The sequence below is a fragment of the Physcomitrium patens genome, chromosome 3, assembly GCF_059467195.1.
Source record: "Physcomitrium patens ecotype Gransden chromosome 3, ASM5946719v1, whole genome shotgun sequence".
NCBI classification, from domain to species: domain Eukaryota; kingdom Viridiplantae; phylum Streptophyta; class Bryopsida; order Funariales; family Funariaceae; genus Physcomitrium; species Physcomitrium patens.
In genome coordinates this window covers 21,862,868-21,888,138 of record NC_143412.1, presented here as the reverse complement: position 1 = coordinate 21,888,138, position 25,271 = coordinate 21,862,868, and the positions used below count along the sequence as shown (strand labels likewise).

The window sequence follows — 25,271 nt, the reverse complement described above, 5'->3', positions numbered from 1 at the left end:
CAACAACAACAAATCACAGAAACAGACCGCAAGCGCAACCTACAACACAAAAGAAAGCAAAAATTGAGAGCCATGGATCAAAGGGGAGAAACGTGTAGGGATCATGCACTTCCCACCCGAAGATACAACGAGATCCTAGTTCTCGAGAAAGAAAAAGAGGCCGCTTCATTGAATTAATTAGATAGTCAGTCAGTGTGGCAGGACAAGGCATGATGTGAGAGAGCAAGAGAGACCAGGTGGGCGCTATGGCAAATACAACAATTGAGGCATATATTCATGGAATGGCCCCACAAACACCCCGCGTGCTCCTCCTTCATTTTGACCCCCACCTCCCGTATGCGTGCCTCCAAGACGGGGCAGGACAGACGGAGGAGGAGGGGTCATCCATTCATTCATCCATCCATCCATCCATCCATTTATGTATTTATCTTCTCGTATGTACGTATGTATGTCTCTTTATTCTTCTACTCACATATTCATCCATGTAAACATCTATTCTTGCTTTGGTTTTTCTCTTTCCCTCCTTCATCTTGTGCTACTCTTTTTTGCCTTTTTGTTTTGTTAGTATTTTCTAAGCACTAACGGTGGATCTCCATTTCTGTTGGTATTTGAGGAATTCTATCAAGTGTCAAAGTTGTACTTCATGTGGATTACTTCTAAATTGTTTAGAAGATTATAGGGATTCTATTGAATTTGAGAGCTCTTTCCAATTCAAAATAAAATTTATTTTCTAGGATCCTAGAATGTAAAGAATAAAATAAAACCTCATAGAATTTAGGAAATTGAAACCAATAAATAAAATAAAAAATACTTGTTAAATTAGGCAACTCTTTTGCTAAATTGACCCATCACGTGACTAGCATGATCTTTACATGTATTTAATTGCTGAAAATGAATATTTTTCAAATCCCACCAAAGTGCTTACTCATTATCAAATATGATTGTATTATTATAATAAGAACGAAGACATGGTCTTTTTGTACATCAACATACATACTTCCTACTCAAGGTTTCCTAATTTTGATCAAAATTAGGTCAATTCAATATAAAAAACTTATTCATTATCAAATGTAATTCAATATAATTTATAATATATTTTTAGCAATAAAAGTTTGAAGTCTTATTAGAACTCACTTTTGAAATAGAAAACTTTCTTGCCATGCACCTACCACCAAAGAAATTATTTAAAATATATGAAAACTCAAAACAAAGCGCATATATTTTTTTTGCACACCTAAGGATACGTAGTTTTTAAATGCCATTTTGAAGGACCTCCTATTATTTTCAAATGTTACAAAGGTTGCATCTATACTTAGTCAATTGCACACTTGACCTGATAATATAACATAACAATGCAATTGACTTGATGTTTGTTTGAGTTGTATGGGAAAGTTTTGCAAGTTGATAAATGTTGGCATTTATCAATTTAAAATAACAAGACAATCACAAGTCTTTAGCATTATTGATTGGCTATTCCATTCTTTGTTGTTTTAAGTAAGCACAAAAAGAGATGATTGTTTAGATGCTTGTTGTATAGGTGGCACCAAAGAATATAGTAATTGTATTAAGTCATGGAGACTCTACAATTCACATTACTGCTCATACTATCTTCAAGAAGCTCCAATATCTACATGAAATTGACCTTAACAATTGTTTGTTGATTCTCACTCTTATAGAGAACCTTCATGATACTAGCTATCAATATGCATATAAGTGTAATACAACAAGTAAGATAAGTTTTTTTTATTTTTGCCCACCAAAAATGGGTTCAGCTTGTGAAGAGATATTCATACAATATTGTCATGGATTATACATACAAAATAAATAAATTTATGATATCCATATTATATGTTATGGAAGCAACAAGTTTCAACATATCTTTTATTATTATCGTTGCTTTTGTCTAAATTAAGATCTAGTTATTTTATTAGGTATTAATTCAACTTGTCTAATTCTACAGAAACCTCATGTCCTTCACTATTGATATTTACTAAGATTTTGCACTAATTAATGCCATTTAAGAAGTCTATTATATATTTGTTCTATTGTTTTGTATTAGACACATTGAAAAGAATGTCTTAGCCATTTTCAAGGAATAATAATATTAAACTTGGGTACTAAAATGAATGTTGATACATGCTTTAGATCTTATATTCAAACAATTTTAATGTGCTACAACGTCCCTAAGTTCCAACAATTCTCCTTGCTTTGACATATTAACAACCAAAATAGATATTCTAAGTAAGTATTTGAATTTGAAGCATACTAAATAACAATAAAATTTTAGTGATTGACAATTTTCATTCTTAGTATCATTTGGTTAATGTCTCTCTTCTAATGGTTGAATTAATCTTATGAAACATGTTTGCTATTTTTTTTTTGGAGCAATTAGTCATACGTATGAAATATTGGCACCCCAATAAGAGTAAAACATATGCAAAAAACTTTTGGAGTTGGCATTGACGACCATAATATTCAAGAATTCAACAATCAATTGCTTGAAATTCTAAATCCTAAACCACTCAAAAGATTGTATTTAAGGCTTAGTCAATTGATTAAGGCAAATTTTTATCCATGCAAAACAATTTATATGACACAAGCTTGGCAATTTGAAATCATTGAAGCAACAATTGTAAATGTGCACTATTACAAGAATTGCAAAGAAAACAAGACACAATGTTTGTACTTATCACTCTTAAGTTGTATTTTCTTTACAATTATCTAGGTTTTCTTTAGACTAAAAAGATCTCTTGATAGACTTTGGAAAATACAGAAAGAAGTTCTTTTATAATACTTGATCTCATGGTGGCAAAAAAGACAAAATAAGGCATCAAGAAAGAGATGTTTTTACTAGTTCTACAGAGTACTAAGGCCAATGGCAATTTTTAAAGGTCTACAACCAAAAAACACAACTATAAAAAATGAAATGTACGACAATCATGACAATTGTCATGTAATGGATTGATTTAATAAAATGGTGGGTGGATTTAATAATTTTCTTACTTAAAATTGTACAATAAATATTCTAATATTCATTTTTATTTTTATTTTCTTCTTTTATCTTATAATTTTAGAAACATTTAAAACTTAACATGCATAACCATGTCCACAAAATATCTAAATCTGAGCCATACAAATAGATAAACAAATTAATTTTCCCATTTTCACTTCTGATGTTACAAATGCGTGGATAGAATTGGATCTCAATTTTCATCAATCAAATGGGTAACTTGTTCAGCATATTCATCAATCACTAGACGTTTCAAGATGTATCGTCTGTTTTGCAACACCTAGAATAGATTTACACAAGGCAGTCCAACAATAATGATAACTAAAGTTGAGAGAAACCCATACTTCAAGTGTTCAAGAAATGAGAGATTGTAGCTAATTCTAGGTTCACATCTTGCTTTCTCACAAACAATGATATTAGCTGCCGAACCTACCAGCGTCAAGTTTCCAGCAACCGTGCTCACCCATGCCAGAAGCAACCATGCTTCATCAGGCCTTGCCCCAGAGGTTGCCACTGCAGATGCTGCAATTTTAGGGCCCAGTAGCAACACTGCGAGCGAGCAAGGAAATGTAGAAAACAGTGAGTAGATCGTATGATCATGTGTTCACATCCATCTACGCTATGGACGATGATGATAGACACAATGGAAATGGAGTGGCAGTGAACCCTCTGTGTAGATAATCAAGTTGAAATGGGTCTCCTTTATCTCTAGTCGAGGGCGATGCATGTTCATAACTGCTTATGTGAAGTTGCTGGATAAGATGCAGAATAGATGCAAGTAATTCACATTGTAATGTTCTTAGTTTATGAAGTGCAAGTAGCAGAGATTTACGAGTTTAGTGCACCTGTTGGAACGTTAGATGCCACATTCGAGAGAAAAGTGACAACAATCGAGAGGATGACCATGCCTCCTTTGCTATCAATTCGAGAGTATGGCTCCACTGCCGACCAGAACTGTGCGGGAGCTCCAGTTCTATTGAAGGCTTCTACAGTTATGAACATTCCAGAGAAGAAAACCAGGATAGAATAGGAGACCTGCAAAGATGTATTAAATTCCTTTATTACTCACACTGCTACTTGCATAGATCTCATGCAAACACATCAACAAGCAAAAAAATTGATGCCTTTCCTTGTAGCGATAGAAGTATTTCGTAGTATTGCTGTGTGGTACCTTATCCAGAGTGACAGTGGCATCTGAGAAATCTACAACCGTCAGCACCATGGCAGCCGTAATTGCAGTCCAAGGGAGGCCCACCCCCGATTCAAAGACTTGCAGCGTTGCGCCGAGTATCCAAACTGAAACTATGGACAGAAAGAAAAGAGATTTCCCTATGACTTTCCGATGCTCTTCCAGGAACTTCTTCGCTCTCCTAGAGATTTTGAATCCTGAACCCCCAGAAATATCCTCTCCTGCTGTACATTCTTCAGGCCCATCACCACTTTCGATATCTAAGCTTCGAGATGGCCGAAGGAGCCTCGTCTCCGGGTCGCCCTCATCCGTGCTGTATATGCTTTCCCCAAAGCCCTCACATGGTTTTAATGATAGAGAACGCCCATAGATTAGCAGTAACCCGAGCGTGTTGAGCGCAAACCCAACCGTTACTGCAGGGAGCACCCCAAGAACGAATTGCCCAAACCCAAGCTTACCTTGAACTGCAATGACGAGATTCTGCGGGTTGCCAATGGGAGTAGCAGCAGAACCGATATTAGCGCTACAAGCAAGGGCGATGAGAAACGGCTTGGGGTTGAGATTTTTTTTTCTACAAAGCTTGAGTACAAAACTAGTGAGGACAACACATGTGCTGTCATTTGTGAACACGGCACTTGAGACAGCAGCCACCAAACACACCCTACAGAGAAGGTCTACACCTCCCTGAGTTCTCCATGAGAGCAACAGTGTCAAACAATCAAATGCTTTTGCTCGTTCCATGAAAACACTTATGACCATAGTGGCAAACAGGAGGCCAAGAATGGAGATATTCACTGCGTTGAAGGCATCATCTGGGGATATAACTCCAAGCAAGACCATTAGAGCTGCGCCCACTACAGAGCCTGCAGTTCGTCCGACTGGCAAGAGAGGGAACGCTGGGAAGACTGCCAACAGCCACCATATCACAAAGGCGATGCATCCCTTTATGAATTTGTCGTCTGGTATCCATGCTACTGCCATTTTGAATGAGCGAGTCCTGAAATAAAACTAAAAAATTGTCCCAACGCGGACGTTATGAATTTCTATACTGCCATTGAACTGTACCACTTCGCCTCAGTTCCCAGCGTACTCGGTCAATCGAGCGAGGCTTTGGTGTTTGGTCGTCAATGGCAAGCTTAACTGTTGCATACTTCAAAAAGGTTAAGTGGATGTCCCTAGCTAACATCCGAAGCGCTGATGATCCACCCATGCCCCTGAAAGTACACACTCCTGCAGAAGCATGGAGATTTCTTTGCATGATGCAGGACTTGCAATCCTCGAACTACCTGAAACATAGCTCTAGTAGATGTCACATCAAACTCCAACCTCTGTACTTGATGTTCAATCTAACAGGTGACAGCACTAGAAATCTTATTTGAGACAGGATCTACTCGCGTGAAGAAATTCAACCTTGATTCGAAGTTAACGACGTTACAGTAGAGCGGTCCACGGTTCGAGAGGAAAATCCAATTTTGAACATTTTTATGATTGTGGAAGATTCTAATCCTTAATCAAAATCCTGTCGAGAAAGGACCTATTTCTTTAACACCTCATGACAGCTGCAAATTGGCAGTAATTACAATTCTAGGCGAAGTTGCACAGCAGCTTCAAAAGACATTACAACAGTTGGATCATCACAATAACTTCCTGGACAGTACCAAGTGCACATGAGAACGTTCTCGGCCGCTCATCAACTATCCAAGTTCAAGGGTGATACGGGACCCTTTCGAACCGGAAACACCAAGCTTTATGTACCTTCAAAATAAATCTAAGATGATAATCACATTTCTAAAGTCTAGCAGTTCATCAGCTCTCTAATTCTATTGCAAACCTTGCTCCAAAAGGTTTAGAATTAGCTATTATCAACAAATTGTTGGGATTGTCGGAGTGACAGGTTCGGTTGATGAACTGTGATAGAAATCCTGTGTCTTCTTGATTCAATGGGATCAAAAATCTTGCTTAGTTAATCAGAGATTTGTTCCTCTAAAGGAAGGGAATTGACGACCAGATTGGACTGCCAATGAACACTCAGAGAAAAAATCACTTCTCTATCAAATTATAGCACAAATTTCACCGGGTTTCCACTACAACATAGCACGACCAATGAATATATTGATAGGGCTAAGAGGATATCACTAACATGTCCGTCAACCTGCTAAATGAAACAGTGCACAAGAACATAGACACAAAATCCGGCAGCACTGTCCCAAGGTATTCGGGGCACCATCTGGATGACCTGCAACAATCACAGTAACAAGCCTTCAGCAAGGAACAAATCCTTCCCAGCGAAGTGCCTACAACTGTTAACAGCACATTCAGGCGTTTTGAGGCGCAAATTCAAAATAAAGAGCAATGAAGTCGCGTAATTGGTTGTTCACGAACAAAGGGCTTAAAAACAGAGCGTAGGAAGCTGATCAAGCAATATCGTGCACGGTTGAACACCCGATGGGATCACCCCGAACCAGGCCCAAAACGTGCATGACTCCCAACCTTCGAAGAAAGAACCAAGAAAGTCTGCAGCAATCATAGGCCCAATGACTGTTGAGGACGGTGCAGCGAAGATAAGTTTAAAAGGAAAACAGTGGCAGAAAGCAATAGTTGAGTGCGCACTTGGTGTGCTTAGAATATTCCCGACAGTCCATGGTAGTTGCAGCCGCCGCCGTCAACTCTGTTCTAACGTCAGAAATGAGGTAACCTCATCCTTCCTCGCAAGTACTTTACACAACGTTAGTGCGTCATTTAGGAGCATGAGATCCAGGAGCACCTTAAATCTATTGAATCGCCATAATCCAAGTTCGAAAGAACAGCAATGGCCCGAAAACACGAAGATCTCAGTCTCTGTTTCATTACTCGAGTGAGGCACGAGTGCCTGAAAAAGCTGAGCTGGAGTGCACATGGCGTTGAGAAGCAACAAAGATACCAGAGAAGAATACCATTAAGGAATTCAATAGCAGAAGCAACCCAATTGCCACGAGGATCTCCTTACAAACATTTTACTACTCGCACTTCTCTCGAGAATTCTTATCATCTCTGAATGTGGTTCCAAAACTGAAAAACAAGCAGAAGCAGACGACAGTTTTTGTTGAATTTGAGCTGTTTCACCGCGGTATGAACGCCGTTATCAGAACGTAGCGCCATGATTCTGACCGCTGCGTTGCTGTAAAACCCACGTCACTTTTTGCAAAACATGATGAAGCAGCAGGTGCATCTCTCACATGGAGCAGCAACGATGCGAACCCAGCTGCTTGAATTTGGTGTCTCGATGCGGCGAGAGCACCGCCAATTTGTGAATACTCGTGGCTGCTTCGGCGTTCCGTCTCGCGTAGTATCGTCTCCATTTGGATGAATGGTCTCATTTGTCGCTGAAAAGGTCATCCTCTATCATTCATCCACATCACGTTTCTGAACTTTTAGGAACCCTTGCAGAGTAATTTTTCGGTATTTTGTCGGTAAAATGAGTTTTTGTTATGGAAATTCTTATCTGTAAAGTGATTAAGGAATTGTATCCCTGTGTATTTTTTTATTTTTTTAATTTTTTTTTGGACGAAGTTTTATTGTAATTATACTAGAAGAAAAACTGGAATAAGATTGAATTAGTGGATGTTGTAATGACATTTTTTTTGACAAGGAATGTTTTTTTACTGACAGATTATATGCAGTTGAAAATTGAGTTTTATTCATTTCAATTTCATCATCATCAAAGATTGTGTTGCTTTGATTTTTAGTCAAGATACAATGTCTTAAATTAAAATCATGCACATTAGTAGTGGTAAAACATACAGTATTTAGATGAACAAAAAAGTGAAAATTCACTAAATTAATAATAGGAGTAATAGTTTTATAAATATAGATGGAAAATTTTATAAAACACATTTTTTATTTGCTGCTTATTTTTTTTTATTTATTATATGATGTGTATTTCTTGATATGTTTTACAATCTAATTAAATTTGTTTGTAAATGTTGCTTATGTAATGCATAGTCATTACACACATGTATTCAGAATAATAATGCCTATACGAAAATACTTACCTTCGGTGATTTCAACATTTTTTTTCAACACTACAAATGACAGAAAAATATTCAGGTGAATGATTTGTGTATAATTGCAATAATCTCAATAATTTCCATTTAATATTTATTTAATTAACCATGTTAATTTATTTCATTCAAAATGTTACATTTTCAGTTCACAAAATTCTTATTCAAACCTCAGAAACCCAATTCAAAGATGCACATGTAATCATCAAAAAATCAATCAATATTTTTTTTACTTGCAAACAAACTTGGATGATTGGTTTAACCTACTTCACATTCTACCATAGATAGATGTATTCTTTTTACGTATATATATATATATATATATATATATACACACACACACACACACACACTTGTTTTTACCAGAGATCATTTTCCAGAGTTTTCAACAATGTATGTTGTATACAAGGAAAAGCTCTTACTGCATGAAATAGGGCAACACACACGAAGGTGTGTGTGTTGATAATTCATCTATACACTGTATGTACATCACCATGCAACAGGCCCTATGTCGGTGGAGGAACAGAGCCCCAGGTACAGATTGTGAAACATAGCTGGTCCTATCAGATAAACTCCTCCTCCTCCTATCAGATAAACTCCTCCTCCTCCTATCAGATAAACTCCTCCTCCTCCTATCAGATAAACTCCTCCTCCTCCTATCAGATAAACTCCTCCTCCTCCTATCAGATAAACTCCTCCTCCTCCCAGATAAACTCCTCCTCCTATCAGATAAACTCCTCCTCCTATCAGATAAACTCCTCCTCCTCCTATCAGATAAACTCCTCCTCCTATCAGATAAACTCCTCCTCCTATCAGAAAAACTCCTCCTCCTATCAGGAAAAATAAAAGCCTTGTTGAGATGCTCTACCGCTGTCTGGATTGGCCTCGCTGTTCCACCAGGATTGCGGTGTTTTCCACCGCAGACCTCGCACCGTCGCTGCATAGCCATGCATGCGTAGGTCTAGATCCAAGAAGGGAGCAGATCACAAGCTTCCAACTGGCAAAACAATCACAACAACGACAACAACAACAATAATAACAGAAGAGCACACACGGCGCTGCAACGCGGCGGCGGACTTAACGAGGCAGCGGCTCCGAGGGGACGACGGGACCCCGGTAGGGTTGCACTTCCGCCTGGTGAGACTCGATGTCGGCTTGGGACTTGTTTGTGGAGCTCAACAAGGGCTCGGAGTTGGCACGGAAGCTTCGAAGTCGCTCCTTAGCACCGCCTCGCAGTATCTCCAGGTGGCCACCGACCCTGTCGGCTTGTTGCAGAAACACCACGCGGAATGCGTTCAGGAGTGCGGCCACGACCAACAAGACGCTTGCTACTAGAGCCAACCATATTGCAATGTTCTGGATCAACCCAAATCATGCAAGAATCAGTAAACGAGATTTGGGGACAAAAGCAGCTCTCAGTGACAAACTCACCCTGAAACTCAACATTGACAAGCGTGTAAGAAAATATATATATATATATATATATATAGAATCAGTTTCGCCACGTGAGTTTATGGACAGTTTTGATTCAGACACAGCGAAGGAGAACGAATTGACGAACCATTAATTTGCGACCATGTCCAAAATTCGATATTTGCAGTGGAAGAATTCCGCTCAGAAGAAGAAGCTCGCTGGAGACCAAGCAGGGCAACGACGTGGCCATCTGCAGGAGCTGGACTCGGGCGTTGGCTTTCTCATATATTTAGAATGCATTGTGGATGGATCCAAGGAGCCACAGAGCAGAGCCTGAGATCACAAGTCGGAAAGCTTGAGTCAACTTAAAATTAACCTCGCTTTGGTCGTACGATCCCGCGTTCACCTGCGACCAATGGCACACAATCAGGATTCTTCCCAACTAAAAATGGCATTAAAGCCCTGAAAAAATGTGCGTCCTACTCAAGAAACTTGTAACTACTTGGGAAAAAGGCCAACCGCCAAGAAATTTCATCACCGAAACCATGTTGTAGACATGATAAGCAATGAGGGGTTCCACGAACTCACCCTGATAAGCAAGAAGGTCGCGATGCACAGCAGAATGGAACCCATTGCGTGGACAGTCGGAACGGCGAGCTCGAACATCCACCACTGGGTATCCATCGACAGGAGGGTAAAATCGTAATCGATTCCAGCCAAGTGTGCATGCAAGTCATGCAAATTGACGACCACAATCACTGCAAACCCAACGAGAACAATCCAAAGGCTCCAGCTGCGCATCTCGAAGCTTGGCAACAAGAGCAACATCCCTGCAGCCAGCAGAATGGTCCCCACCAAATACAGAAACGAGTTCCAATTCTCCACCATGTCTCGCGTGGACAGAGGCCCGTACAGGCGAGCCTGGCGAGCGGAGGTAAGCTTCACCATCTTCGCGAGCCGATCCTAGACACCTTCAAGGAGCAACCGACGGCGACTCTTACAATCTCGGGGTTTATGAACAAAAAACCACTGTACGAGACGAGACAGAGTATGAAAAACGCACGTCTGCAGGGGCAATTTGTAAGGAATGCGCGGGGAATCTAGAGGGGAGTGGGACAATACGGGGGTGGGGAGCTGGAAGAAACCGGAGTGATGGAATGTCCACTCCAACGAGGGTGAGCGGAGGGAGAGGGCACCACTTGACGATAGCGGGGAGCGATTGTTGTGGCTACCACGTATCTCCCCACCTGGTGCTCGCTTTTCCGACTTGGTCTCGGCTTCGTCGGCACGCCTCTAGTACCCAGTTCCTTCTCTGCCTCTCCTACCCTTCTCGCATGATACCTACTCTCTGCTCCACAGCAACAGCTCCGAGTCTTTGAGCTGCTTCCATTGCTAACCACTCTTTGGCTACAGCCTTGTATAATATATACATTAGCATATCAAATGTAAAACATGAAAATATATGTATGTAGTGGTGACTATATTGCATCTAGTCACCAAAGTTGAGATATATCTATGAAGCTTAAGGTTTAACACTAGTTAATTGGACAAGCTAAATTCATGCATCAGTGATGGTAGACAATGCTTTTATTTGTATCTCGTACTTTTGTTGTTGCTGCTGCATACCTTTTGTTGTAACATGATTTTCTAGCACAAACACCATTTCGGTCTCATAGCTATTCAAAATGCAAAGTTCAGATCCAATCCACGATTTGATCTTCATGGCTTGTTCGTCAGTGGAACAAAAACGTCATGGACATCGATGCTGTGAGCATACGCAGGGGTAACTTAAGATGTGTTGATGAAAACTTGTGCAAGTTTGAGAACTTGATTTGGTTCTCATCGGCATGTTTCTAGTTGGGTACCAGAACTGCACCTCAACAGTTTGTTCCAACGCACCTACAAAAAAATGATTACAAAAGAGTGTTCGCAATACATCGTCTAGTGTACAAATATTTGGGACTTGTATAAACACTAGGATTTTCATCTGCGGTGTTTAGATAAGTCGTGTCTGTGTTCCTTGTAATCCTTATCTCGCTCCCGTTTAAAACTCTCGTGTACTTCATCTAAATCTGCGTGTAAGGCTGCTTTCTTCTGACGACGGTGGCTTCTATTCTTTGAATGAACTTTCTCTTCCTTAGATCGAGAACTACTGTACCTTCTATGATGCTTATCATGTGTCTCAGAGACAGTGACTCGTTTATCAACACTATCATCACTATCTTCTGAGTACTTTCTACTGGAAGCATTAGCAGGTTCTAAAACAGTGGCAACGCCGTCCGATTCCGAGGATGAATCAGTTAACGAGCTTTCTGAGTAGCGGTGTTTACTACGATGACCTCTCTCTGATCTATGTACATCACTCATGGATTTTTTCTTCTTTGGTTTATGACTCCGATGTTTGTAACGGCGTTGCTTTTCCTTTTTATCGCTGCCATCAGAACTTTCAGAAGAATCGGAATCTTTCCGAATCTTCCTTTTCTTCTTTTTCTTCTTTCTTCGATCCTCCTTTCGTTTCTTCTCATCTATTCTCAAAGCTGCGAGTTCTTTACGCTGCTCTTTGGTAAGGGAAGCCAAGATGTCAGGCATGGCCAACTTCCCCTCACCGTCAAGATCTTCACCATCACCACCTCCAGCCAAAAATCCTGAAGACCCATGCACAAGATACTTCACGATGTTACAGTAGAACCCAAAAAGATTCAGATGTGCATAAAAGTTGGGAAACATACAATATTCTACAGCACGTCAATAGCAATAACCAAAATCTACAGACTAGTTAAAAGAAACCCCCTGAGGATCTTGGAAGCGAGCATATGAAAGCCAAAACAAGCAGGATACTAAGAGGCAAGCATTGACAATCTGGCATGCAAACTTATATTTATACAAAAGACGACCTCCTAAAGAAAAAAGATGGTTATGTGTATGTTAATGGACACGAAGGCTAAAAGGAACCCACCTCCGTATTCATCATAGATATCCTCATCAGCAAGAATTTGCTGATTCGGGTCGTCTGGTTTAAAGCCCCCACGTGCCGGACTCATGGCACCAGGCTGATTCTTAAGCTCCCACTTAAACGGCTGCAGATGTCACATGAAAGGAGTTTGTCAACAAACTAATGACCAGGTTAACTCCCTAATCAGCAAGGATGGTTTCACATGAATATTAAGAATCGCATTTTTATATTATCTGGACTGGACTGCAGGGGTATAGAGTTCCTCTACAACCAAAATAACGCGTAAATTTCGCATCATAATAAAGTGTGATAAAGCTTTACAAAAGGCATGTGTACCTCATCACCAGTGGCTTGAGCTATAATAGCTTGAAGAGGATCATTGCGCTTTAATCGCTCTAATTCGTTTGGTGTAATCACATCCTTCAAAGGGCACTCACGATCTCCGGATTGATGACCAAAACCCCCACATTTGGCGCACTTCACGTTTCGAATCTCAATTGCAAAAGGCTTCACTCTCCCAACAACACCTGTGTCGAGTCTGCAAAGATGACAAAAGAGATGACGACGGGACCAACTTGGCAAAATGTCTAGCACAAGTTCACCTCCCAAGAATATAGTTGCAATTTAAACTAAGAAACCTCTTTGTAAAAGAATGTTCCCTGAATGGACATAACATTGAGACCAGCGAATACATAGGAGGATTCAACCTTATTGTTTTTGACATTAAATATTTCTGAACAGCAAATAACAAATGTAAGGTAGAAAGTACTCACTTGGGAGCATCTTTCAAAACCGCAAATTCAGCTTCCGTGGCCACATTACGTCCGAAGACATCTTTGACTCGAGGTTTTTTCTTAACTTCTGCCTCCGCTCCACCTGCTTCCCTGTAGATGTTTTTGCTTATTAGCGAATGTCTTCTTTGTGTGATTTGATTTACGAAAACAAATGACAATTAGGGTAATAATTTTAAAGGAATATACTAACACGCGAACTCCTTACGAAAAACTTCATCGAAAGAGCTGTTAAGATCAATTGAAGTACCCCTGAGGAATAACATCTGCCGGCGCAGCTTGAGAAGAGCTGGGAGGAGCCTCCAAACCAAGTTTCCTCCTTTCATCGGCAATTTCAGCAGCTCGGGCACTTTCAGCATTATAACCAGGTGGTCGCATGTACATAAACCCCACTGCCTGCAAAGCCTCTACCTGCATCATATCAAAACTGGTGAGACCACGAAGAACACGAATCGTATCGATTGACTACTAGCGTAGGAACATAATGCGCACAATCAGTAACAAATCCAAACAAAAGGAAAGAGTACATAAATCTGACCTTCTCTTTCTCCTTTTTACTCATCACTGAAGTTTGGCGGAAAAATTCCTGCTGCTGTGCGAACTTAACAACCCCCCAAACCCATACACACTCACAAGCATTAGGCCCTCGCTTCTTCTGTCAAAATCGCAACAATGCAAGCTGATACTAGAAGCCTCAAATTGGGAAATGTCAGGAATGAACATCTCAAGAGCAAGAATTATCTTCTTTTCTTTTTTTTTAATTTCAAAGGAAAAACAACCTTGCCAAGGATAACCCCAGGAAATCTCTCAGCATCTTCAACCCCAGTGAACCATCAAACCAGCTATGAGATGCAGATCCGGTACCTCGTGAGCCACCTCCTCGGCCTTCCTTTCCTTCTGAGCGTTCTGCTGCTCCGCAATCCACTTGCGACGTTGATTGGGATACGAGAGCGGGTGCCATGGCTTCTGATTCAGGTACGAATGGCTCCAAGCGGTGCCGGACTTCTGCTTGTATTCCACCTCCTCGTTACTTGTCTTCTTCATGTTTAACGAAATCTCAGTCCTCCCCGCACCTCGCCCTTCCGAACCCAACTCGTAAAAAAATCCAACCAAGGATTCAGGACAACTCAAAACTCAATCAGCTCTTCATATCAGCTCGTCCTCCAACCCCCGATGACGAAATCTGCTCACAGACACCATGCGAGAAGACAACCTCTACTCCAAAGCACTCACGTGTACTCCTCATCAGCCACAACAAACCCACTTCAGAAAACGATGCTGAACGAGAGTCGAACAAGTGTGGAATCAATCCTCCCCTGCCGCTGCTGTGCGATCCAACACTGCGGTGAGTGGGGCCATTGCATCGATCCCTTGCAACCAACCCCTCCAACACCAAACCCTAATTCTCACAAAGCATTTGCCCCGACTCGCCCCAGGAAGGGAACCATGCTGACCCACTACGGTGTGAACGCGGATCAGGCATAATAATCACTAAATAAATGTGTAGTTCTATCTTTTATAGCCTTGAGTTAACATTGGAATGTGCTGAGTTTCTCTTCTCGTTTCTTCCTTTTCAATTAGTCCGTTGTGATTTTGTACCATTTATAAAACTACAAGAAAAAAGGTTGATAACCTTGTGTTATAAATGCACCAAAAATTGCATGCCATTTGAAAGAAAATAGAAATAAAATAAATTCAAATTAAAAGAAAGTATAGAATATTATTTGATTGGGAACTTGCGGTTTACAACATACACATTTAATTAAGATATATATATATATATATATATATACATATATAACACTAAAAGTGGTGTTTAATGGTTTCATAATTATTACTAGCTACAACAATGACCAACCAAAGTTTTTATTTCTAAAAGGGGTATTTTTGATAAAATATATACTAAATTGTATTTTTTTTAAATTAATATGCAAATACTATGACAAACAAACAAGAAAAATGAATAGAATTCATAGCACCCTTGTTAAATAATTTCATCCTATGTCTATGTATATATATATATATATATTTTGTTATATTTCTTACACACATTTGGTGTAAAAATTAGTATGAAAAGAGATGATAAGATCCCAAACAAAAAAACAACTTGATTGTTTATATTCACATAAAACAACAAAAACCAACAGAAAGTTTTAGTGACTACAGCTCTTAAGTTCGCTTTTACATGAGAAAAGAATAAGTGATGTAAATAAATAAAACAAAAAAGAAAAAAACAGACTTCAGTATTCAAAGAGATCAAGGTGTTAGTTGTGTTTAGAAAAATATGCATTTCTTCTCATTTCATTTCTTCCTGTAAAAACATGTTCAATCTAGAATTTTATTGGAGTGACTATTCATGATTTAAAATCAATCATGAAATTTTGGAAATTACAGTAGGATACGACACATGTTAATGTTTTTAATATATATCTACGTAAATGTGTATACATACATACAAGATTTTTCAAGATAAAGTATAAAAATGAGCTTGACAAACAATTACAAGTTACAAGACTAGATTTTCTGCCATCACATACAACAAATCATCTCCAAGTTGTGATTGCTGAATTTACTGCAAAATTTGAGGTATGATTCTGTGAAGTACTTGGTGACCCAGAAATTTAAATGGTTATGGACATAAAAATTGGCATGTTGATGCTTATAACACCACAATCGTGGTTTTTTTTTTTTAAAATAAAACTAATGAACATACTCATTGAAAATTGGTTCCAACAATCCTGTAAGAATTCATAAAATAAATTGCAGAATGCAATGCATTTCATAAAAAATGACAAAATGGAAAGAAATAAAAAGAAAGGAATGAATAAAACCAACACAGATTTATCTATCAATGCCTTTCACTCCACAAGCTTCAGTCAATACATTTTGATACGCTTCTCTTCCCATACACTAACCACCATAAATGTTAACTCTAAAATTTGACCTAAAAAAATAGTAGCATTAAGTTTCAAATGAGATAAACGTAAAATTCCTCCTCCATATTGTTCACTAGATCGACAATGTACGAAGGACGAAAGAGCCAAAATTTTCAGAGTTTTTGGAGATTGTCTCTCTGAATGTTTTTGAAATAATCTAAGTTTTTCATGAAAAAATTCCCAGTCGAACCTTGCATCCGACTACGGTAATCTAATTTCTAACCACTTGATTGTCAAAAGAAGTACTGTGCTTGTAAAAAATGTTCTTAAGGTACAAGAGTCACCTGTGTTTGTCGAAGAAGACTCACAGGTGAATTATGTGGCTTGCTTCCATGATCTGCAAAACAAATCCACGGTTGGTCAGTAACTGAGAACTAAAACCAAAACAAACCAACCTCTGCTACTCATAATTACTACTGTAGATTGTGATTCTCAGTTATCATTGCGCAAAAATAAATAAATAAATAAATAAATAAGGAAAAAGAAAAAAAGAGGAGGTGCTCTTGATGAAACAAACGAAGCAGGAAAACAACGAATGAAAGGAACAAGGAACAACTTGTGAAACAGCTTTAAGATAGCCAACAGAAAACTTCTAACCATCTTCCATACCAGCATATTCAAAGCATCCAACGAAATGCACGGAGCATGTTCCCAAGCAGCGCATGTGCTCATGCAAAGCTTCTTTGTTTCCTATGTTTACGCTTTGAATTTCCTTGCTCACTTGAATCATCAGGCAATCCTGAGTCGAATGCCGCTTTTGATACGCCCATATCCCTAAAGTCGAGTAGGCCATTACCATCGAGGTAGTCTCCCATCGTGTCGCTCAAGGGGGGAGGGAGCCCATCTCCAGCTGCGGAGCCATTGAATGAACAGTCTGATCTCGGTTTGGAGGAAGATGCTAACGAAGACAAATTACTTGTTACAGTAGGGCCAGCACGCAACTTGTTATGCTCTTCTAGCCTGCGTTGAACATCTTTAGGTAATGAAGCAAAGCAACTATAGCAGTAACAATGACTCTCTAATCCACATTGGCCACGCGGTCCATGAGGCGAAATTCGGGTGTGTTTCACGCAGTACACACTCTGGCATTGCCCACAATAATGCTTGTTAAACTTCATCCACCAGTCTTGTAATGAACGCCAGCGATCAAACCGAACCTTACAGCATTCATGACTGCACCTGCATTTTCAACAAAACATCCAGTTAGATTTCGATGATCTTTTGAAGCAGAAATCGGATTACATACAGTAATCCCCCTAAAATCCTCCACAGCATTTTCCATGACAACACCAAAACAGCTGATAACAATTAAACGATTAAAGGTAGAATCAAACCATAGAAGGGATCAATGTACAAAGTGAGTGCCGTTAAAACTTGCTAGCATATTCCTTGAGAAATGCCAACTTACCTGTTTTTGCTCCTCCTAGAAGGATTAGGAAGCTCTGCGTCCTGCGGCGGAGATGCTACAGAGAACGATGCTGCGTTTTGTGTTGAATACTGCAACTCTGTTTCCCTCTCACTATTGTTAGGAGAAATGCCATTTGGATACTTCGAACTCGTCTGAAGTCCCAAATCAGATGCCTCGTGAAGGTTATCTGAACTATTACTTCGGATAGCTTCAGCCTCAGAATATGCCCCATTCACCTCTCTTTCAGCTTCAAAGGAGCTAGTCGACACACCCCTCGTCGAGTCCAAGGATGTATCCACTCCTAACCTAGAAAGCATCCACACTTTATGACGCATATAAGACCAACTATCAAAAGCCATTTTTATAGAACGTGCCGCTGTACTAACAAAAAGGTAAGGGCTATGCTCCCCTTCTGTCACCGCTTGCCATAGATGATTCTTCAAGAGAATCCAAGCGGCTGAAGTTACGTCAAAGAAGAATGCATGTCTTGAGATAAACCCTAAAAGCATTAATATCACATAATTTATAACAGGACGCAGACTACTTTCTTCTTCCTGAGAGGACTTGGATCTTATGGGCATCAACAATTCTGAGTCTAACTTTGCATTCACCTGTTCAAACATCTGCAAGGGAAGATTATCCTCAATGTCCAGTTTAGAAGGTGAGAGAGAAGTAAAATCTGCTCTACAACCATCTACGGTGACCCAGTTAGAAGGACCGTGATTGCCCCAACTTTGCACTCTGTACGTGTAATCTTTTCCGGTTCTAATAGCATTTCTATCCAGAAAAACAACTTCCCTTGTATCATTAACACTCGTCCAGGTAGAAAAGGTCTTTGACCAACGCTCAATTAAATGCTTATGCAAGGGAGGCACGCCGCGATTCGTAGGAGCTTCCCATGAGAGTTCTATCCCGCCATAACTGGATGGATTGCATTGTAATGAACGAACTGGACCTGGAACTGTGCCAATTCCGAAAATTTGTCTCACCAAAGCATGTGTGATTTTGGTACGATGTAGAGTACTCTTGATGCCAAGGTCCTCGAGCAAAGCCACGCCATCATCCTCGATAAGAGCTGGAAAATCCATTCCATTGATAGCATTCTGACGAAATGCTTCCGCATACTGTGGCAATTCTAGTCCGTGAGTGACCCAATCTACTACATGATTTGCAGTCATCATGTTTGATAGGTGATCCTGAGCCAAAGGGGAAATTAATATAAGTAGCAGTGTGTTCATTGACTATATCTGTAAAGCAGAAACAAATACAAGCTGCAAGTGAACCTTGTGTAGCACAGTTTCAAGATCGAGGAGAAGAATAAAACATTGGCAACTTAAAAACTTCCGCATTGGTGCTAAAAGATTCTCATGCAAATCCTAGTAATTATCATTATAACATTCTTGTTCAGTGTTTGTGCAGTATTACTAGCTTTGCCATCACTTTTTTACTTTTCAAGCATCCTCATCCCTCAGCAATGAATAGAAAGTAAATAACCTAGAAGACTAAAGTTATTTCAAAGGATACCAACAAACAAATATGATCAGGACAAGGATAAGAAGCTCTCACCAGCATTTCTTCTGCGGATATAGTATTGCCGCCATAGCTGAACGTAAAGTCAAACTGAGATGATGCCATCAACTCACTCATACCCTCTTTTGTCTCCATTTCACCATCATCTGCCATTTGGGCATCCAGCTTCCGCAGAAACTGCACTCAAGTTCAGACAGTTAGACCAGAAAACAGAGCCCCAGTGAGGACTGCCCCTACAATGCCAAGTGCTGGACAATAACATATTTGCAAAGCCCATGGGCTCACCACATCTCACAGAAAAGGGAGAAATTGGCAACCTTTGAAGCTTCACCTTGCTCGATTTCGCCATTTCCATCTTGATCTACTCTACAGAAAAAAGCTTCCAAATTTCGTCGAACACCTTTGGCATTCGCTGTAGCTCCGGGAAAAAGAATAACAAAAAAACCTAGAAGAATAATGAGTTTCCAGAAGGTACACAAGTTGAAACTTGATCCGTTCTTTCTACACAGTAGCCTATTCGTCATCGTCTTCGACCTGGCCTCTCCCAAACCACCTGCAGCAAAGTGTCCGTATACAAAATACGCATTGTCTTCGGACGCCACTGTTGAAATTTCCTTCCCTTTTCTAGAACTGGTTACGACCATTTGTTGTACTTTAAGCTAACCAATGAAGGAAAAAGCCGAAGACCCTCATCATCAATCTGCAAACAGCGCACCCCTGCAAAAGTAGAACCAAGAGAAAAATCATCAAAAAAAACAAACTAAAAGTTAAAAGGCTAATAGTAAAAATAATAAAAATTAGAGGAATACAGAATCCAGCGCACATGCCACGTGGACAATAATTGGTTGACTACCCTAAAATCAACAAATTTTAGACAGTTGCAGTAGAATGAAAACACACTTGCAATAACACATACGGGAGATTCCTAAATGTAGATGATGAACCTAAACTGACTCTTGTAAGTTACTTTAGAACCGCTTGACTAAAGGAAGACAAACAAGTGTTAAATGGACGTAACAGCACTCATTCATGGCATCAAAGAACACATATCGCGAGGATTTGAATACCGAACGTGCAACATGGTAGTGTCTTTACAAAAGATTGAAGAAGCGTTTGGGTGTTGGCATCAACGAGCCATCAGCATGAAACGGCTATTCATTGACCACACTAGGTATGGAGAAGTTATTTAAAACTTCAATATTTATTTATTTATTTATTTTCAGGTAATGCGAATCAATCTCAAGCCCAAAGTGCGCGGAAATATAAGGCAGGGGCTAGCAAATGTCTAGAGAAATAAGCGCAGCAAAAAGACGCCAACACAAAGCCTTTCAAACAGATAACAAGACTTCGAAGGACAAGTATCAACTTTCCGACGCAGTTTGAAAGGAGACAATGAGACTGATATCACTACGAATCAAGGAGCCTTAAGCGCTAGGGCAACGAAGATTCGGTTTAGAAGCAGATGGAGAGTGAACATTGACCATTTAATTCACTTGAGCGCTTTCAGAGAAACGTATCTAAGAAGGCTATCATTAAAATCGATAAGGTACAGACGCCTCACAATCAACCTGGTTGTGCAACTTAAGTCTCAATCAAAAATCAAGACCCTAAAAAAGGTAAAAACAAAAACAAACAAACAAACAAACAAACAGACTTCAAAGTGCGACAGCTCCGACAATCGCAGAGACGTCCTACTTGTACTGAACAACTTCATCCACGCTCTGTCCTCAATACCCTGGAGCATGACGAGAGGGTGACCACACACAAGGAGAAACACGCCCGCAGTGATCGTGCCCGCATACACAGGATAACAAAGCAACGGCTTACGAAAGCCAGGAACCCCGAGTAAACCTCCAAAATCCATTCGTATCGTCGACGTGAACACTACCCTCTGCGCAACCACATTAATGCACCACACAAACGCAAGAATCACCTTCGACGCCAGCCACCCATCGGAATTCGCCGACGCCAAAGCAGAAAGGTACACGAATGCGAAAATCCAGTTGGCGAGGAGTACACTACACTACACTCTGCTTTCGAACCATCAAATCTTGGTCAATCCTCGCATGCAACGGCTCGACTGCACAGCGCAAAGAATGCGAATCTCCTGAAGCTTCGTCTTCGTATCCAGAAGCTTCTCACAATGAGAACGCTCCGAGAACAACAACAACAACCTCCCGAAAACACCAACAATAAACCTGGAAATAAAAAAACATACGAAGAGAAAACAATGACGCACCGCCAGCTGAAGAAACTTCTGACTGGACGACAGCCACGGAACCAATCGTGTCAACAGGTAACCTATACCCGCTCCCTCCCCCCGGACCGACGGACGGACGGACGCGCACCTGATCGTACTCTGCGGATCACCATCGAAAGGAACGATCTTTTGATGGTGATGGCTCCATGGATGGAGAGTGGATGAACCTTGACACGAGCACTTTGGACGAATGAAATCATAGATGGCGACTGATTGGTGATCGTATCCCCGCGGGCCAGTAACCGTGGGTGAGGTCTCAGAGCCATCAGGAAGGTAGACCTTTTCTCCCTCCCCGCTCGTTTTGTTGGCTGGGCTGTCTTGATCAGCACGTGGGAGGGGTGACGTGGACAAGCAGTACGGTCACGGGCCGGCATTTTCTATCGTACAAGGGCGGGATCCACGTGCTATCTAGAAGGCGGAAACTACTACTTCCACTCTACTAGTAAGTCATACATGTCGGCAGTTTTCCATTGCCAATCGTCTGTGTCGTATCTGTCGATGACTGCATTCTGTTGTGTTGTGGATGGATGAGCGGATGTGTGAATGGATGATGCTCCTCGATGGCTTTTTATATTCCTCCTTTCAAAAAGTTTTTGTGGTGCCTTGAGTACATCGGTTTTAAGGCGATGATTTCCAAAAAGTTTTTGAAATAAAAGTAGAGAAAATAATAATAATAATAATAATAAAATCTCAGTGCATTTGATAGAACTTTAAAAACCTCATGTATCTGTAACTTTCATTACTATTTAATTATTAATTAATTTTTATAAAAAAAAACTGCATACATAGATTCTGTGAAGTATCCCACAAATGTTATTTCAATGCATTGCTTTTACATGAATTACGATATCTTTAAACAGGACTACGTTTAGAAAAATAAAATAAAATTGTGAAAATAATCTACACTAAATGATTACATGGCCGTAATTTTTTCTAAAATTAACTAATTTGTTACAATCAGTGCTGAAATCAAAGGACCCACACACAGATGTCACAAAATTAGTGGTGCCAATTCAAATTGGTGCAACCTCGGAATCTCCGAAGGCCGAGGAAACTTCCAAACATGAACTTGAGAATCTAGATGTGAAATCTTCGTCGTCGCAGGGGACTCATCCCAAGTGGCGGGGTGAGGTCAGAAAGCAGGCAGAGAGAGGGAACCGCGAGAATCTCGATTAACGTAGGGAGTCTCTCACTCCAAAATAGAATATTCCTCATTTTTCTATATTATTATTATAATTCGGTGACCCTTCGATAAACTGGGTCCCATTCCTTTCGAACTGGGTCTCTCTCTCATTCGCCCTGTATCGATCGATCGAAGCCTCGTGTGTTCCCACTTCTGATCAGCATCGTCCTCAATCTCACCTGAATTGGCCCACATTCGCCACTTGTTCATCTCCTTCGTGAATTCCCCTCCCTCCATGCAATACGTTGCGATTCCAGTATTAGGGTTCACTGACGGCGCGGACCCACAATCTAGACATATGTGGAAAGAGACGACGAGTGGCAATAAGAAGAGTTCTGCGGAGAAGGAGCAGAAAGTTTCAGTGAAGATCCTCATCAACCCCGTGGTGGGTGTACCGACCGACAACCGTGGTCAATAGTAAGTGCTGTTCTTTTCTTTTTCTTTTTTGAATATTTTTTTTATTATGATTTAATTGTTTCACTATCAAAACTTAATAAAGTGGTTAATAATACCCGATTGTCAGTGATGATAGGACATAACAGTACAACAAAATGCTGCAAATTTGTATGAGAGAAGAAGAAGGGGGGGCGTGTATTTCAATGCAATTTGAGAACCATTCTTTGTTCAGTTGTGAATGTTACACGTCTAAATGCTGTTACATTTCTGCTCTTGATGAAGAGCTTTTTCTTTGGGTGCTTATATATTTCTTTTGTTTGTTTTGTTCTGCTTTTGAATGCATTGCCAACACTCTACCATTCTTGAACAGTATGAACCAGATTCAATTACAGCATAGTTCTAAAGTTTAGCCTGTAGTTCAGAGGCTGGCAAGAATTTTATTGGTATCTAATTTTAGAAGGTAAATTTTGGACGAAATTCATTTCCCAGATATATTTAATTCCATAAATGTTACATCAAAATATTCTGAAGCTTTAGTTCTAAAGTTTAGCGTGTAGTTCAGAAGCTTTGATAGTTCTAAAGTTTAGCGTGTAGTCCAGATTCATAAAATATATTTAATTCCATAAATGTTACATCATCCACATATTAAATTGTTATCAGGGATGTTTTAAATGGTATGGGTTTTAATATTTGAATAGATTCAGAGTTTAACACAACTTGGGATTTAAACTGCTAATAGAAAATTAATTATAACAAGTAATAATAAAGATATTTTTAATACTCCCTTCTGATTTAAGAATGTTTAGTTAAAGACATTATTTATTGTTACAAATTTAGAGTGAAATATTAAAAAATGTTTTAAAAAATGCATTTATAAATTTTTAAATGCACTTTAGTTATATATATACATATATATATATATCCATAATTATTTTTCCATTTTATTATAAAATGCTACAATATTTTATTTACAATATTATAAAATAAAAATATTATTTACAAGATATCATTATTAATAGTTTTTTTAAGTATCTGTAATTAATAATTGTAACAAAAAAATTGTATAAAGTATTGTAATTTATAGTAAATCAAAATTCACAAAGTTTTTGTATGCAAAGATAAAAGAAAGATTAAAATTTCAATAAAAAAATATTTTAATATCTTATTAAAAAAGAACATATTTTTTTAAATATTTTGAATTAAAATCTTAGAGTAAGTAATTGTAATATTATTTGTGTAAGTAGAATGCAATATATGCACATTCACACAAGATTAGAATAAAACATGTCAATATGTTTTAGATTGAATTTGGAAATAATTTTGTTATGCATGAATGTTATTTGATCTGGTTATTTGGTCTATATGAAGTTGCAAGAGTTGTAATTATCCTAAATTTGATTGAAGTCAGATTGTATACAATATTTTTTGATTTGATGTTGGTTATGAGATTTCAGAAAAAAATTCTACCAAGTGTGTTCATTTGCACAACTCATTTAAATTGTTGTTAAGGAATTTAACAATATTTAAGTTTTAACTTAAATACAAATAAGATTTTATTTTTATTTTTTTATTTCTATATTTTAAAAAATGGTAGTCATTGTTGTTTCTTGTAAGATTGTCATTGCTTTGTATAATTACTAAAAAATAAAATAAAAATAAACTCATAAATAAAAACCTAACAAAAAATATTAAAGATATAATAATAATAATAATAATAATAATAATGTAAATTTTACATTTTTCTTATAATTTTTTAATTAGTAACTAGTAGGATAAACCACAAGCTACACTTAAAATATAAAGAAATTGCTAAAGTACATTGATATTGCTTGCACATCAATCAATAATATGTATAGAGTTTTGGTGGTAGTCAAGGCATAGATGTAGCAATAATAGTAGAATATTAAAATATATAGCTATTTATAAAGATATTATTTAAATTTTATCATATTATTTTGTATTTCAATACATCAAATTAAAATTGGATATCAATTGTAATTATAATAATAATATTAGTGGATATTTTATTATAATATTAGTATCATAATATTATAATAATAGTAGTATCTAATACTATTATTATTATAATAATATTAGTATCTAATACTATTATTATTATAATATTATTAGATATTTATATCTATTTAGTATTAATAATATTA

General features: G+C 38.7%; 4 protein-coding genes across 8 annotated transcripts; all 4 read right to left on the bottom strand.

The window, feature by feature from the left end:
- Positions 1 to 3,137: 3,137 nt before the first annotated feature.
- LOC112280538 (silicon efflux transporter LSI2) lies at positions 3,138 to 5,749 on the bottom strand. The gene is made up of 4 exons (XM_090249222.1): positions 5,610 to 5,749; positions 4,182 to 5,485; positions 3,856 to 4,045; positions 3,138 to 3,559 (listed from the first exon to the last, which is right to left on the bottom strand). The coding sequence occupies exons 2-4, from the start codon at positions 5,178 to 5,180 to the stop codon at positions 3,291 to 3,293; spliced, it is 1,458 nt and encodes a 485-aa protein (XP_090105348.1). The 5' UTR covers positions 5,181 to 5,485; positions 5,610 to 5,749; the 3' UTR covers positions 3,138 to 3,290.
- Positions 5,750 to 8,671: 2,922 nt separating this feature from the next.
- On the bottom strand, positions 8,672 to 10,834 carry LOC112279390 (uncharacterized). Its single transcript, XM_024513780.3, has 3 exons — positions 10,241 to 10,834; positions 9,801 to 10,058; positions 8,672 to 9,595 (listed from the first exon to the last, which is right to left on the bottom strand). The coding sequence occupies exons 1-2, from the start codon at positions 10,598 to 10,600 to the stop codon at positions 9,942 to 9,944; spliced, it is 477 nt and encodes a 158-aa protein (XP_024369548.1). The 5' UTR covers positions 10,601 to 10,834; the 3' UTR covers positions 8,672 to 9,595; positions 9,801 to 9,941.
- Positions 10,835 to 11,448: 614 nt separating this feature from the next.
- Positions 11,449 to 14,793, bottom strand: LOC112279389 (putative zinc finger CCHC domain-containing protein At4g19190). Its single transcript, XM_024513779.3, has 7 exons — positions 14,261 to 14,793; positions 13,935 to 13,997; positions 13,647 to 13,807; positions 13,379 to 13,489; positions 12,942 to 13,143; positions 12,609 to 12,729; positions 11,449 to 12,297 (listed from the first exon to the last, which is right to left on the bottom strand). The coding sequence occupies exons 1-7, from the start codon at positions 14,438 to 14,440 to the stop codon at positions 11,636 to 11,638; spliced, it is 1,500 nt and encodes a 499-aa protein (XP_024369547.1). The 5' UTR covers positions 14,441 to 14,793; the 3' UTR covers positions 11,449 to 11,635.
- Positions 14,794 to 16,217: 1,424 nt separating this feature from the next.
- Positions 16,218 to 21,609, bottom strand: LOC112280430 (uncharacterized). Of its 5 annotated transcripts, none has more exons than XM_024515912.2 (6): positions 21,510 to 21,609; positions 19,588 to 19,987; positions 19,307 to 19,447; positions 17,741 to 18,936; positions 16,942 to 17,511; positions 16,218 to 16,669 (listed from the first exon to the last, which is right to left on the bottom strand). In XM_024515912.2, exons 2-5 carry the CDS (start codon positions 19,912 to 19,914, stop codon positions 17,001 to 17,003), a joined length of 2,175 nt encoding a protein of 724 aa, XP_024371680.1. In that variant the 5' UTR covers positions 19,915 to 19,987; positions 21,510 to 21,609; the 3' UTR covers positions 16,218 to 16,669; positions 16,942 to 17,000. The 5 variants fall into 5 exon arrangements, with proteins under 5 accessions (XP_024371680.1, XP_024371677.1, XP_090105346.1 ...); XM_024515909.3 differs by lacking the exon at positions 21,510 to 21,609 and adding an exon at positions 21,204 to 21,488; XM_090249220.1 differs by lacking the exon at positions 21,510 to 21,609 and adding an exon at positions 20,966 to 20,985.
- Between the last annotated feature and the right edge of the window lie 3,662 nt (positions 21,610 to 25,271).

Bases quoted from the DNA above. Each gene is read 5' to 3' on its own strand.
- LOC112280538 (XM_090249222.1), bottom strand. From the start codon at position 5,180: ATGGCAGTAGCATGGATACCAGACGACAAATTCATAAAGGGATGCATC. The intron at 4,046-4,181 runs GTACCACACAGC...ACATCTTTGCAG, and splicing joins CCACTGTCACTCTGGATAAG to GTCTCCTATTCTATCCTGGT. The intron at 3,560-3,855 runs GTGCACTAAACT...GCTCGCTCGCAG, and splicing joins GGCATCTAACGTTCCAACAG to TGTTGCTACTGGGCCCTAAA.
- LOC112279390 (XM_024513780.3), bottom strand. From the start codon at position 10,600: ATGGTGAAGCTTACCTCCGCTCGCCAGGCTCGCCTGTACGGGCCTCTG. The intron at 10,059-10,240 runs GTGAGTTCGTGG...CATTGGTCGCAG, and splicing joins CGACCTTCTTGCTTATCAGG to GTGAACGCGGGATCGTACGA.
- LOC112279389 (XM_024513779.3), bottom strand. From the start codon at position 14,440: ATGAAGAAGACAAGTAACGAGGAGGTGGAATACAAGCAGAAGTCCGGC. The intron at 13,490-13,646 runs GTACTTCAATTG...AAACATCTACAG, and splicing joins GCAGATGTTATTCCTCAGGG to GGAAGCAGGTGGAGCGGAGG. The intron at 12,730-12,941 runs GTACACATGCCT...TGACATCTGCAG, and splicing joins CTCAAGCCACTGGTGATGAG to CCGTTTAAGTGGGAGCTTAA.
- LOC112280430 (XM_024515912.2), bottom strand. From the start codon at position 19,914: ATGGTCGTAACCAGTTCTAGAAAAGGGAAGGAAATTTCAACAGTGGCG. The intron at 19,448-19,587 runs GTTGCCAATTTC...ACTTGAGTGCAG, and splicing joins AGCAAGGTGAAGCTTCAAAG to TTTCTGCGGAAGCTGGATGC. The intron at 17,512-17,740 runs GTAAGTTGGCAT...TTGAAAATGCAG, and splicing joins TCTAGGAGGAGCAAAAACAG to GTGCAGTCATGAATGCTGTA.